The sequence below is a fragment of the Mauremys mutica genome, chromosome 8 (assembly GCF_020497125.1).
Source record: "Mauremys mutica isolate MM-2020 ecotype Southern chromosome 8, ASM2049712v1, whole genome shotgun sequence".
Lineage (NCBI taxonomy): Eukaryota > Metazoa > Chordata > Testudines > Geoemydidae > Mauremys > Mauremys mutica.
The window spans coordinates 102,146,104-102,161,469 of record NC_059079.1 but is presented as its reverse complement, the minus strand read 5'-3'; the positions used below and the strand labels follow the sequence as shown (position 1 = coordinate 102,161,469).

General features: G+C 38.8%; 1 protein-coding gene across 2 annotated transcripts in view; it reads left to right on the top strand.

Moving 5' to 3' along the window:
* The window catches only part of PHYKPL (5-phosphohydroxy-L-lysine phospho-lyase), a 20,785-nt gene extending 5,419 nt beyond the window's left edge, over positions 1-15,366 (top strand). The window contains exons 2-13 of one of the 2 annotated variants that reach the window (XM_045027551.1): positions 1,381-1,499; positions 2,423-2,582; positions 7,125-7,199; positions 7,930-8,017; positions 8,119-8,235; positions 8,539-8,621; positions 8,988-9,213; positions 9,674-9,828; positions 10,455-10,544; positions 11,365-11,495; positions 12,041-12,114; positions 13,974-15,366. In XM_045027551.1, the coding sequence (XP_044883486.1) occupies positions 1,381-1,499; positions 2,423-2,582; positions 7,125-7,199; positions 7,930-8,017; positions 8,119-8,235; positions 8,539-8,621; positions 8,988-9,213; positions 9,674-9,828; positions 10,455-10,544; positions 11,365-11,495; positions 12,041-12,087 (1,291 nt within the window). In that variant the 3' untranslated portion in view covers positions 12,088-12,114; positions 13,974-15,366. Of the gene's footprint in view, positions 1-1,380; positions 1,500-2,422; positions 2,583-7,124; positions 7,200-7,929; positions 8,018-8,118; positions 8,236-8,538; positions 8,622-8,987; positions 9,214-9,673; positions 9,829-10,454; positions 10,545-11,364; positions 11,496-12,040; positions 12,115-13,973 lie in introns of those variants that run through there. The other variant, XM_045027552.1, reaches the window with a different exon arrangement.

The following is a 15,366-nucleotide window of genomic DNA, read 5'->3' as shown; positions in this document are numbered from 1 at the left end:
GTGCATGCATTTTCAGTGTCAGATTTTGACAATAGAAATATATGGTACAGGTACTATAACTAAGGCTACATTTATGTCACGGAGGTCATGGAAGTCACACAATCCATCACTTCCAAAGACCTCTGTAACATTCTCTGCTTCAGCCCCAGGGGCTGCAAGACTCTGGAGCTGACAGCCAGTGGGGGGCCCTGGCAAAGTTCTGGCAACAGGGGGCCCCCTGCAAATTTCCAGCAACAGGCAACAGAATCCTGAGGAGACCCTCCTCAGGGTTCTAGCGATGGGCAACAGCCTTGCGTGGGAGGAGGGGGATGCATGAAGGTGGGGTATCCCATTTTCTCTTCGGGGAAATATGGTCACCCTGCAGCTCCCAGCCGCCATGAGCAGAGGGGGAACCCCACAGCTACCAGCCACCACGGTGGTGAGAGAAACCATGGAGTTGCAGCAGCAAAAGGTCACGGCTTCTGTGAATTTTTGCTTATTGCCCACGACCTGTCCATGTCTTTTATTAAAAATAACCATGACAAAAGTTTAGCCTTACCTATAACATATTCTACTTCACTGACTAGATTTCAAGTTGATGTTGTTCTTTTAATAACAACCTGAAACTACGTATTTTCATCAGGTAAGAATTATCTCTCCTGCTCCCTCAGGCAGGCACTTAGGAGCTTTAGTTGTTTGGGCACCTCACTATAAAAGAACACTGATCAGTTAGGCCCCAGTCTTGCAAAGAAAACCATGTGGGCAGACTGCAGCAACCATGCAGAGACTTACAGAAGTCACCGAGGTTGCATGTGGGCACAGGTCCCTCCATGTGGTTCCAATTTGCAGGATCAGAACCGTATAGAGAATACAGGGAAGGTGAAAAAAAATATGAAAAGTTGAGAAGATCAGATTTGGGAGGAAATCTTAACAGAATTTAGTGTCTGTGCCTCTTGAAGGAGACAAAGGGAGTGGAGACATATAGCTCTCTATAAAATTTTAACGTAATAATAATGTAAAGAGGGGGCCACATTATTTCAAATCAGAGGAGACACTAGATATAAGTCCTTATATTTAAATACTGGAGTTTGGTGGTCAGACATTCTCAGTGAAGGGCTCATGATTCTGAAGTTGGTTTTCCCTGCTGGACCACCAAAACCTAAGTTGGCTGACTGTTAGAGCATGATACAATGCTTGTCTCTCTTCTCCAACCTTTGTTTGAGGGGACTGAAGTAGAGTACCGGCAGTTCATGTTTAGTTTATTTTGAGAAAATATTGCTTCCATTTTGCCTTTGGTTAAAATTACAAAAAGATTGGCAATAGTTAATTCTATGTGACTTTTAGATGTTTTATCAGTATCTTATAGTTCAAGAAGTTTTGTGGTTTTGATGTTTGGTACAGCTCTTCCTGCAAGCTCTTTTTTCCTGAAGAGCCAGTGAAGATTGTTAGGGCAAAAGGCCAGTATATATATGATGAACATGGAAGAGAATACCTTGACTGTATCAACAATGTGTCTCATGGTAAGTTTAAAATAACATTATTCATTATCAGATTGTTCTAAATGAAGGCAACAATATTCTGGGAAAACTCAACCAAACAGAATAAAAACAGCATTTTTTTTTCTTATGGCAATACTATGTTGCATTGCAGAAGCCCAATTTTTGTGTCATTTGATTGGAAAAGGGTGGAAAACATTTCTTGGGTCTGTAATTTGGGCAGTACTATTGACACACCTTGATTTCTGGGTGTGTATACATGAAATTTTCCCCATTTGCTTTCTGCCCAGTCTTTGTGAAAACGCAGTAAACTGAAATTCACAAGATTCCTGCTTAGGAAGCCAAATGTAGATCAACTGTTTAGTTGTAAGTAATAAATGACTTTATAGGGTCTGTTTCATTTGTGTATGTTTTCCCGTAAGGCAGGGTTTTTTTTGTGTATATTCTCCCCTAAGACTGTTTCTTTGCTTACTCCTTGACTGCTGCTTCAGTGGAAAAACCATATGTTTCCTCTTGCATGTATTTGGAATCTATCAAAGTGGCCAAGGCTTATAGTCCTATGCAGAGCTATGCATTTGAAGGATTTAGAGGGCAGAGGGCACACATAGTTCAGTGGATCAAATCGGATACTACCCCTGATTTAGCAAGCTGATTCATAGGATTCCAGAAATCTGATTAAGAATATGAACTAAGCAATTTTTTAACAAATACAACCAGAACAACTTGTGAACCAGATGATGCATCCTAATGTAGACTCTCCAAGCATACCCGCACTGTGTCTTTGCCCACTGACAGTACTGCTGCAATACAGGGAACAATGTCAACTTCTGCACCATAAGAAATATGGGAGCAAGTCAGTGTGTATTTATCTATTTGTCAACAACAAATGTCATAGGGAAAGAACTTGTATGAATGGAGAGAACATTAAAACTCCCCTTTTTTTTCAGTTGGGCACTGCCATCCTGATGTAGTAAAAGCAGCACATGAACAGAATCAGTTGCTAAATACAAATTCTCGCTATCTCCATGACAATTTGGTGGATTATGCAAAGAGACTTTCTAAAACACTGCCTGAGAAGCTGTGCACATTCTATTTTTTGAATTCAGGGTAAGTATGAGGTATTACTAGTGATAAACTCTTAGCTATAGCTGAGGTATAGGTATAGTGACTACACACTTCATTGTAAGTAGTTAGATGCAGGATCTTGTAAGATTGCATGATCTACACCCATAGTCTGGTTTTGCAGACGAGATAATAATTTCAGACTTCTTGAGAAAGCTGCTGGATTTTTTTGCTGCTCTAAAGGTTTAAATTACCAAATTATTAGAAAAACACAGACACAATGGTTTTGAAAAGCTTTAAAAAAGCAGCTTATAGAAGAAAACACGAACAGTTTATATTATTTAGCTGTGTTCTCACTCTGTCATACTAAGGGGTTTTTTCCTTTTCTTGCTCCGTCTGTGGTTGCTCTGGCTTACGTGGGACTTGCCAATCTTATTTTAAATTATTTTTGAGGTATGGGGATATTCAAGCACTGGATGCTGAAATTTGAAAATGTGTTCTTACATTCAGTGATGCATTTAAATGTTTCTATTAATGTTCCCCATGCACTAAACAGAAATGTATACTATATTATCTCACTATTGCATTACAGAACAAGACTAAATTCCATAATGTTTGTGTCAGCTAACACATACAATTCCAGCTAACTACTTTTGCCAAGAAACTATACTATACATTCGGATATGAAGTAAAATACACTTTTGATACTGTTAAAAGTATTCTGGTTTTGAAGAGCATTTTATTCTATTTCTAAGGCTCTGCTCTATCAGGCAATAATTTTTTTCAAATAATTGTAAATCTTTAAAGGCAGTACTATCTATACTGCCATAAAAGCAGTCAGCGTTAATTTAATTTTCATAGTGGTAGCTTCTATAGCTTCTTGTCTAAACTGATTTATCATAGAATTATAGAAAGGAAGGGCTGGAAAGGACCTTGAGCGGTCATCAAGTTCAGCCCCCAGCACTGAGGCAGAACCAAGTAAACCTAGACCATCCCTGGCAGGCGTTTGTCCAACCTGTTCTTAAAAATGTCCAGTGATGGGGATTCCACAGCCTCTCTGGAAGCATATTTCTGAACTTAACTATCCTGATAGTTATGAAGTTTTTCCTAATATCTAACCAAAATCTTCCTTGCTGCAACTTAAGCCCATAATTACTTGTCCTACCTTAAGTGGATACGGAGAATAATTGATCCTTGTCCTCTTTATAACAGCCCTTCACGTATTTGAAAATCTTCCCCCTCAGTCATCTTTACTCAAGACAAAAAGGCCCATTTTTTAAACCTTTCCTCAGAGCTAAGATTTTCTAAATCTTTTATGTTTGTTGCTCTCCTCGGGACTCTCTCCAGTTTGTCCACATCTTTAAAGTATGGCGCTTGTAACTGAACACAGTAGTCCAGGTGAGGCCTCAGACAACTACCTCCCCATCTTACATACAACACTCCCATATATAAACCCCATAATACACCTTTTTTACAACTGCATCACATTGTTGACTCATAATCAATTTGTGATCCACTATAACCCCCAGATCCTTTTCCACACTACTACCACCTAATCAGTTATTCCCCATTTTGTGGTTGTGCATTTGATTTTTCCTTCCTAAGTGAAGTACTTTGCAGTTGTCTTCATTGAATTTCATTTTGTTGAATTCAGACCCATTGTCCAATTTGTCAAGGTCACTTTGAATTTTAATCCTGTCCTCAAAAGTACTTGTAACCCCCTTCCAGCTTGGTGTCATCTCCAATTTTTATAAGCATTCTCTCCAACTCCATTATTCAAGTCATTAATGAAAATATTGAATAGTAACAGACCCAGGACTGATTTTTGCGGCACCCACTAGATACATCCTCCCAGTTTGATAATGAACCATTGATAACTACTCTTTTGAGTATGGTCTTTCAACCAGTTGTGCACCCACCTTGTATTAATTTCATATAGACTACATTTCCCTTGTTTAGCTTAGGAGAATGTCATATGAGACTGTATCAAAAGCATTACTAAAATCAAGCTAGATCACTTTTACTGCTCCCCTCATTCACTAGGCCAGTAACCCTGTCAGAGGAGGAAATTAGGTTGGTTAGGCACGATTTATTCTTGACAAATCCATGCTGGGTATTTCTTCTTATCCTCTGGATGCATACAGATTTATTCTAGTATCTTTCCATGTGTAGAAGTTAGACTAACCGGACTATAATTTCCTGGGTCCTCTTTGTTCCCCTTTTTAAAGATGGGTACTATGTTTGCCCTTTTCCAGTCCTCTGGGGCTCCACATGTCCCCCAGAAGTTCTGAAAGGTAATTGCTAAGGGTTCCAAGATTGCTTCAACTAGTTCCTTAAGAATCCTAGGATTGTTAATTTCATCAGGCCTTGACAACCTGACTATATCTAATTTATCTAAATATTCTTTAATCTGTTCTTTCCCTATTTGGTTTGTACTCTTTCCCCCCGGTTGTTAATATTAATTGTGGTGAGTATCTGGTCACATCCTTTTTTGTGAAGACTGAAGCCAAATAGGTATTAAATACCTCCACCTTCTTGATGTCATCAGTAATTAGCTCTCCTTCCCTGCTAAGTAGAGGATCTACACTTTACTTCATCTTTCTCTTGCTCCTAATATATTTAAAGAACTTCTTACTACATTTTATGTCTCGTTAGGTGTAACTCATTTTGTGCCTTAGCCTTTCTAATTCCTTTCCCATGTGCTTGTGCTGTTCTTTTGTCTTGTTCCTTAGCAATTGTCCGTGTTTCCACTTTTTGTAGGATTTCTTTTTGATTTTTCAGATTATTGAAGAGCTCTTGATGCAGCCATACTGGGATAGTTTGCAGTTCTGCCTTTAATATTGTCTCCTTGAGAAACTGCCAGATCTTGTGAACCCCTTTTTCCCTTGATTTTCTTCTTACGGGACTTTACCTACCAGTTCTCTGAGTCTGTTAAAGCCTGCTTTTTGGAAGTCCATTGTCCTTCTTCTGCTGCTTGCTCTCTCTCTCCCTTTAGATTTCATGATTCTAAGAAAAGGATCATTTCATGGTCACCACCATAATTATCGTTGGTCAGAATCAAGTCTAAGTTGGCCATCGCCCTGGTTACTTCTACTTTCTGAAACAAAAAATTGTCCCCAAATACATTCCAAGAACGTTCTGGAAATTTTGTCTTTTGTCATATTATGTTTCCAGCAGATGTCTGGGTAGTTAAAGTCCCCCATGCTTACCAGGTCTTGGTTTTCAGATATTTCTGTTTGTTCCAAAAATATGTGTCATCAACCTCCTCTTCCTGATATGGTCTATAGTAGACCCCCTACCATGACATCATCCCTATTTTTCCCCCCTTATATCAGAGACCTTCAACTGGTTTGTCTTTCACCTCCTTCTGAACCTTAGAACAAATGTATATATTCTTGTGATATAATGCAACACCTCCTCCCTTTTTATCCTGCTTCTCCTTCCTAAATAAGCTATACTCCTATATTCCAGTCATCAGACTTATACTACCAAATCTCCCTGATGCCAGTTAAGTCATATTTTAGCTTATGTACTGATACTTCCAGTCTTTCCCATTTATTCTCATATGCCTTGCATTTGTGTATAGGCATTAAAGTTGTTGAGCAGACTCTCCCACTGATTTTCCTCTTGTTGCTCCTATGACCACGTTTTAATTTTCCATGTCCACCCCAACACCTAGCCCTCTGTTCAAGTTGCCTTTTTTATGCTAACTTTTGTCACCTGCCCTCTTTGAACCTAGTTTAAAGCTCTCCACACTAGGTTGGTAAGTCACTGTATGCAGTGACTTACTGTATGCTCTCCCCCATCATTTCCCAGCAGATCATCTTCCTGGAACAGCATCCTATGGTCAAAGAAGCATTCTAGCTATTATTATCCTTCCTTGGGCTCTCTGTAATTCCTACCCTAAAAAATCGTTCTTTTCAGGTAGTCAGATTTCTGTATAAGGGTATTAATTTCTGTTTTCAGAGATGATAATTTTTCTTTCAAACTAGTCACGGCTAGGATTGTTTTGGCCTGCTTCTGTGGTAATTTATATTATGTTACTTACCCATTGTTGTAAAATGCTTTCAGATCTTCTGCTGAAAAAGTGCTATAGAACTAGGCTTGGCAGAATTCAATTTTTATTTATTTTCTTTTAATCTATTTAAATTTTCACTTACGCAAAATGGGGAGAGAAGACAATTATTTAATGACAAACATTAAAAAAATGCTAAAGCACAAATTGTCAATATCACGTCAGAATATACAAAGTAATATCCTTGATTCAAACTCTAAGTTCTCAAGCAGCATTTTTCTTATTTTGATTATCCTAGATGGAAATATTTTTCTATCTGGTTGTGTGTGTGTGTACAGTGAACATTTACCCATAAACACTCCAATCCTTTCACGCCTGTATCTAGTAAGTGCAATGTAGTATCATAATCCTAGTCGTATTCCAGCCCAGTGGCCTGCAGTTTTGCACCTGTGATTATTTGCCTGTACAACTGATGTCATTTGTGGATGCAAAATGGCACAGCAAGGAAGGAAAAGATTTCAAATCCTGTCCATGTATGTGCAGTGAAATAGCTTTTGAATTTTCAATTGCAGATCAGAAGCCAATGATCTTGCCTTGAGATTGGCACGACAATATACAAAACACAAGGATGTTATTGTTCTGGACCAGTAAGTATATCAAACAATGTTTAATAATATCTACTGCATTTTATTTTTGTTTAGTAATTTTAATTGCCATTTCTAAAGAAAGGGCACAGTTTTATTCAAACTACCCCATCTGCAAATTTGACATAATTTTGCCCTGTAGAGGTGTGAATGGAACTAGTGACTACACCTCTACCCCGATATAACGTGACCCGATATAACACGAATTCGGATATAACACGGTAAAGCAACGCTCCGGGGGGGGCTGCACACTCCAGCGGATCAAAGCAAGTTCGATATAACGCAGTTTCACCTATAACACAGTAAGATCTTTTGGCTCCCGTTATATCAGGGTAGAGGTGTATAACAAAAAATAGTCCTTTAAAACACAGTGACTAGCAAAGCAGACATAAGAAACAGCAAATATTCAGTATCTGGAGTTTTGGAGCTTAATTCTGATTTGATTCCTGATCACCGCCAGAAGGTAATACTCCTCCTGATGCACACTGCTGTGATAGTAGAAACAAGCCATTAAAAAGCCAAAGAAGTGGGGGATTTATCTCAATTTCTTCTACCAAGTAAACAGGGGTGGAAAGTAGGAGCCAAAATCCCAAATACAGTCGACATGGTTGATAAATTCCTGTGCAGCTATTTTGGGCCATGTGACTCTATCTTGGTCAGCTGGAATTCTAGAGAACTGTGATAATATGGAAATGACTGTTTAGCTCTGCTGCTTCATTGTTTTTGTTTTAAGTGCTTACCATGGACATCTGACATCCTTGATTGACATAAGTCCATATAAATTCAGAAATCTAGAAGGACAAAAGGAATGGGTCCATGTGGTATGTACATATTGCAGCCTATATACCTTGACTATTTCAGTTAATTTATTATCCACCTCATCTGTGGCATACTAATCATAAGGCATTGTTCCTTTGTTCAGGCTCCTCTCCCAGACACATACCGTGGAATGTACAGAGAAGACCATAAAGATTCAGTCTTAGCCTATGCCAACGAAGTGAAAAAAATAATTGAGCAAGCACAAAAAAAGGGCAGAAAGGTGAAAAAGATCTTTCCTAATCTATTTGCTGACTTTAGCAGTGGGAATGAGTAGTCGAGTTTATCAGCAGCAATAGACATTTCAGGACCATCCATGTCAGGGAATTAAGAAGCATGTAGAGTGCATAAATGACAATTATACTTTCGTATTACATCCATCAGATATAATTTCTGAAGATTTGACTACATATAACAAAGTAATAGTTTAAAAACTATTCATCCAGCTATGTAGAGTTTGCAACTTGCCTATGTTACTGCAGTAATCTTTACTATTTAGTTCAAATATTGCATGTTACTCTTCCAGATTGCTGCATTTTTCATTGAATCTTTGCCAAGTGTTGGTGGTCAGATCATTCCACCAGAAGGTTATTTCCAGATGATAGCAGAGTAAGTCGATCCCTTCAGAACCCTTTATACATGTTGTGTGTTCTAATTTATCCAAACTGAGATTAAACACCACCGTCTTTATCACAACATGCAAACAGCTTAGATTTAGTATGCTTTTTGATATAAAAAGCACAAAATGCTTTTGTCCTATTGAATCGTAAGCTCTTCAGGGCAGCAACGTTATTACTATTTTTATGTAAAGTAGAACAAGCATATTGGATTTTTATTTCTTAACTGGTTAAAATATTTTCTGCTTAAATGTGCAGTATAATTCATGTATCAATTGAAGTATCATGATTTTATGCTACAAATTTTAGAGATGGAAATTGAGTGCCAAAAGTCTAATACGTCCCTGTTATGTTACAGACACATACACAAGGCAGGAGGAGTTTTTGTTGCTGATGAAATTCAGGTTGGCTTTGGCAGGGTTGGCAAATGTTTTTGGGCATTCCAGCTTCAGGGAGAGGATTTTGTACCTGATATTGTCACTATGGGCAAACCAATGGGAAATGGGCACCCCATCGCCTGTGTAGCAACAACTAAAGAAATTGCAGAAGCATTTGCAGACACTGGAGTGGAGTATTTTAATACAGTAAGTAAAGAGTTAACCAAATCATTGTTTCGGGTTACATGACCAACTAAATGTAAAAGAGGACATCATTGTTTAAGTGTCACAGTCCTGTAGGATACAGGTAACACGTTAACGGAAAGCAACATTTCAGGGAGGGATAGCTCAGTGGTTTGAGCATTGGCCTGCTAAACCCAGGGTTGTGAGTTCAATCCTTGAGGAGGCCACTTAGGGATCTGGGGCAAAAATTGGTCCTGCTAGTGAAGGCAGGGGGCTGGACTCAATGACCTTTCAAGGTCCCTTCCAGTTCTCGGAGATTGGTATATCTCCAATTATTACCTTTAACATTGAGCAGTTATAGTCCACAAACAATGGAGGAAGGTTTTCGGCTGTTAATATTGAAATATTTATTGATATGTAAAAACTGCCCTTTACTTTTTTTTCTCCCTATGTGCCTGACACTTTTTTTTTCCTTTGAGCTTAGTTTGGAGGAAATCCTGTTTCATGTGCAATAGGTTTAGCAGTTTTAGATGTGATTGAGAAGGAACATCTTCAAGCACATGCCACACAAGTAGGCAACTTCTTGATGGAATTACTGAATCAGCAGAAGGTCAAGCATCCTATCATTGGTGATGTCAGGTATCAACAACCAATTCACATTTTCAGATAGTTTGATTTAGGTCAGCATTTATCAAATCAGAGCAACAAAGGTTGTGGCAAGCTCTTAACACAAGATTTAAAGAGGCAATGTTTAGCATCGTCTGCATTCTTCACAAATTCAGCATCACAAATGCTTTTTTTGTATCTCTTTCCCTCCCCCATCCCCATACAAGCTACTACAAAGATTGACTGACTTTCACTTGACTAAAATGTCTAGATTTGAATTGGCCTAGAAACTGACACCCTTATGATGGCACTGGCAGATCCAAGTTAAAACACAGATATGGAAACTTGCATTGATTCTGCCATCACTAAATTGACACACAGAATTTGAACTCAATCAGGGAATTAGAGTGAGCGGGGAAAAAATTAAAATCTTGTCTTGCTGTATTATTACCTTGACAGCACCTCTTCTGTGTTAAGACAACAAGTAGTACCCTTTTTCTATCCCTTTAACAAACGAATCACATTAGTAATAGAATTAGTGAAATATGAAAATAAACAAGAGTATATGCTCATAGGACAGTCGCTGCTACACTTCTTTGTAAATTATTCCTAATTCCTTCTAGCTGATTTTAGACTGAATACCTGTTTTTCTTTTAAAGGGGTGTTGGATTATTTATTGGAGTGGATTTGATAAAAGATCAAGAGAAAAGGACCCCAGCTACTAAAGAAGCTGAGTATTTAATAACAAGGTATTTTTTAAAGTACATACATATGTGGTTATACATTAATCCATGTGATTTAACAATGTTGTAACACTTAATGAAACAATGTTGTGAGAGGCAAGTACTAACCATTCAACATTTATACAGTACATATATATATAACTATGTGCATAGCCACCGGGGACTAAAATATTATGCTGACACCAAGATGATAAAATGGGTTTTAACTCTGAACTTGTCAATCTCCAAATACGGCTCAAAGTGATGTCTTATTCTTGAAGACTCACCGATGTCATTGGGAAGTTTGCGTAAAGTTCATAGGTAGAATAAGACTTATGTAGTAACCAAACTTTTAAATAAAGACACCCAATTCTTCAAAAAGTACTGAGGCTCCAATAACGCCTGTTTTTTGAAATCTTGGCTTTAGTGTATGCCAGTGGGCTGGTGTTTCTTTAAACTATAAAAAGAAGCGTTCAGGATTTCAACTGTTTCATATTACACTGTGCTGACACTTGGTATATAAAATATCAGTGTATACATCAGAGAATGTAATTTGGATTGTATTTTGCAAGCTGTCCTTAATGTGAATTTCTGTTAAAATACCAAGTAATCCCTTCTCATCTAAGCTAATTAAATATCCTGAATATTAGATGATGATCTACAACTTGACACAATTTGTGGTGATTGGACCACAACACTTGGAGGACAGAGAATTTTTCTGAAGTCTCCATCATGATGACACTGCAGTAATTAATATTTTCAAGATTAAGAAAAATAAATGGATTGCATTTTAGGTCAAATTATTAGAAGTATTTAGATTTTTAGACAAATCTTCTTCCCTCTCTAGATTAAAGAGAGAATATATTCTGTTAAGTACAGATGGTCCAGGAAGAAACGTGCTTAAGTTCAAGCCTCCACTGTGCTTTACTATGGACAATGCCAAATTAGTTGTGGACAAAATGGATGAAATATTAACAGGTAAGACTGACAGATTAATTTTCAGTTGTTTTGGTTAGTGGACTGAGCAAGAACTCTCCTGTTCTAATAATCTTGGCTCCGACACTACTGTAGTGTGACCAAGGGGAAGCCATTTAGGGCAACTTTTTCAAGATGGTTTTCTAACTTTAGGTGATGAATTTGAGGCAGTTGGGCTTAATTCTCAAAACTGCTTTGCACCTGTGAAAGCTAGGCCATTGTTACCTATAGTAAAGCACCCAAAATTGAAGGCCATTTTAGAAAATTTTGGCCTTAACCTGTCCAGTGAAGCTCTTTAAGAGGTGAACACAATTGTACTTAATGGGGGATAACTGTGTGGGGCTCTCTTAGAACAGAGGGATACCTAGTAAAGGTGGTCTCTTGCACAGGTTCATTATATTTATCTGCTGACCAGGCACATATTGAGAATAAGTTCAATATTTATATAATACTTTGCATCTCAACTTTTTTTACATTTGCACAGTTAACTCAGTGGGGTCATTAATGTCTTATGTCTGAACATTGTTATGAATTTGCTTGCATTTCAGACATGGAAAGAGAAAAGACATGTGAGCCAGTAGGAAACCACCATTAACTTTAGGCCTCAGCTCTATCTGGCCAAGTAAGCATTTTATCTTTTGCAGTTTGTTTAATTAGAATCACTAAACTAGTAATGACATGCATTTGGTGTAAAGAGCTAACCAATCAAATGTTTCTGTTGTATTTTTGCAAAATAGATGACCCTTCTGATATTCTAATCACTATTTTGATTTATGTAGGATCACTTCAGCTTCTCAGCCCCCACAACAATCTATTCTCCCTCAAGTGAAATGCCTGGTTTTTGGTATAATTAAATCTTTATCCTTAAAGCACTTCAAAATTTGACTACTCCAATAGCAGCTGAATCCTTTAGAACCTGCTGCTATTAAAAGAATATCACCCATTGTGCTGTCTGTTTATGGTGATGGAGAGGGTAGCTGATTTTCAATGTATTTCATTGTGTTGGTTGCTGCTTATCTGACTGCTCTACTGAACCCTTGAGTAAGGCAAGGGCAACTTGATCCATTCTGGAATCCACTCTATTCTCCTTGAGTAATCAAAGAAGAAAAACCAAATACTCTGAGAGAGTCCAGTAAGTGACAGAGCCCTACCCTATTTCTGTTGATGTCATTTGGAATTTTGGCAGTCAAGGGAGTGGCAATAAGACCATGTGGTGAACTAAGGAGAAACCCTGAGATGCTTCTGCATTGCACCGGAAGTCAACTTTAGTTCAAGCAAAGGCTGTATTATCAGCTACAGCAGGTCATGCCCACATTACCTGTTTTATTCAAGCATGGAAGAGTTGCTTTTGAACTAGCATATAAGCAGCATACCTTAACTAGTATTTAGTCTAGGTTTGTGAAATTAAACAGCGGGTAGAGAAATCTTAGGGCCTAATTTAATTGTTATTAAGATTAGAGAGACTGCTGCAGGGGCTGGATGTCAGTTTTCAGGTGTATGCAATGTAACTGAGTACAAAAAACTTAATGAAGGTAGTTCTCCTTTTTAGTTGCTTATTTCCTATGTCACTATAGAAGGAACAGTTGCTACAGTACATGCCAAAGAGTCTGCAACTTTGCTTTAAATACAGTGTCGGAGGAGAGGCATTGACTTGGTTAATTTCCTTCATGTAAAGAAAAATATGAAACCTGATACATATTCTAGGTCTTATCTTTCATCTATAGGTTCCAGACAGTAATTTGACAAAATCTACTACAAAGGATCATTAAATCCCCATAACTAGTGCACATTTAAGCTAAACAATTATGTTTGAATCTGCAATGTTTAGTAATGCTTTAGCGGTGAAAAGCAGTGAACATCTCAACTATAACAAAAGAGAAAATACACAGGCATTATGATATAGAATAGTTTGCCTCAGCTGTAAGCAAAGGTGGTGTGGGATTCACTTAATTAGCAGCCAGTTTCAGAAAACAATGACTACCCAGGAGTTATTTTCCTAGTCTAGCTCTTACGTACCACACTTTGCGGCGTTTTCATTTTTCTGGTTTGAGCTATTCCAGTGACTATAACCATCTGAGCTAGGCCAAACATTCTGCCATCCCATAGAACCCAATGAGAGAGCATGCAGAACCCAATAATCATATATATATCTGTCCTTATTTTGCCATACTTCAGTGTCTCACCAGGTACACCACCTGATTTATTTTGTGCCAATATAAGGTCCAAACAGCTAGACTGGTTTTCAGCCATAGGTTTCAAACAGATGGCTCTCAGTCCCAAACTCTGTACCAAAGTTCCCTATGAATTGCCTTCTGAGGACATGTTTAGTGAGGAAAGAGGAGGTCCAATCTAAACTGCCCACAAATGGCATTCTGTGTCCTTGATGGACACCAGAGTACGTATGGGCAATGAAGCATAACATAAGATACCATTGTACATGTTGTCTGCTCTCACTGGCTAACTTGAGGTTCTCTTCAACAGCAATGGAACAGCTCAACTATAACAAAAAAGGAATGGTAAACTCTGCTTTGGAGTATAAGCACCCTCAATTTTTGCTTTAGGCTCTAATCACTATGCACCTAGGATCCAACTCCACAAGTCTGTGTGACAGCCTGCTCCTTAGCCCACAAACTGCTCTACATGCACTTGCTGGCTAATGCACCATTATCCCTAGTGAAGTGTACAAGTCTTCTCTGCTGAACTGTTTCTAGAACTAGTTAAAATATCTGCTTATTTCCCACTCCCCAACCCCCATAGTTATGCAATCATTTAAGTTTGCAGAGTTCAGCTTGCTTCCCCCCCTCCCCGTGGCACGTAGGATTACTTGTGTTCCATTTTATTTTGCATGCTCCCATACCTTGAGGTAAATGAAAAGGTAGTGATCATGTGGGCTAAATGCTGTAGTTTGTTGCTGATCTACCTGGAGCACTTCTATAGCAACTTTCAAAGAAAGTCAGACTCACAGGATGTTTCCTGATGGCAGTGGGCTAGTACAACAGTAAGATACAGGAAGTTTTATACAGTCTAGAGCAGCGGTCCCCAACCTTTTCGTCTGGTGGGTGCCAGACGAAGGACCGTGGCAGCCATCGAGCATCTGCCGAAATGCCGCCCAATTTTGGCGGCGATGCTTGTCAGCAGCAAGCGGTGTCATGGAGAGGCGTCGCTGCCAAAATGCCGCCGAAGTTTAGCAGATGCTCGACCGCCGGCCGGGACGTAGGCGCATTTAGATGCCCCCGCGGGCGCCATGGCGCCCACAGGCACCGCATTGGGGACCGCTGGTCTAGAGCTTTAAGTACTCTCCAGGAATAAGATCTGAGAGAGGGGTAAATTTCTTAGCTGCATCTCCCACTATTTGATAGGCAGAGGCTATTTCCCTCCTGATTGCAGATTCCAGAGTGAGTTCAAAGCTGTAGCACACCTGTGCTAGCTGTGCCCCCTTTTCCAGCCTGCTGCCAGATAGTTCATTCTACAGGTGTGTAAAAACTTGAAGAATATGATTAGTAAGTAAGTGTACTGCCACCATTAGGCCATGGTCTACAACCAGAAGTACTGAAATGAAATAAATACTGTTCCCTGGGAGTAATAATCCAGGGAGAGCAGAATTATGGGAGATGCTGCTAGCAGAAAGGATATCATCAGGTAAGAGATTTACAGTGCTGCAGTTTAGTATCTCCCACACTTCCATTGCTTATGAGAAGTAGTGAGCAGTGAACTGAAATAGGGAGGGATGAAAAAGAGAGAGGGTTAATTGCACAAAATGGCAAGGCTACTAGACTAGCCTATGGAAACTGCTCCAGAGAACAGCAAACCCACTTTCTACAGAGTCTAATAAAGGTGTTAAACAGATGATCATGTTGCTGCCTTGCATATCTCT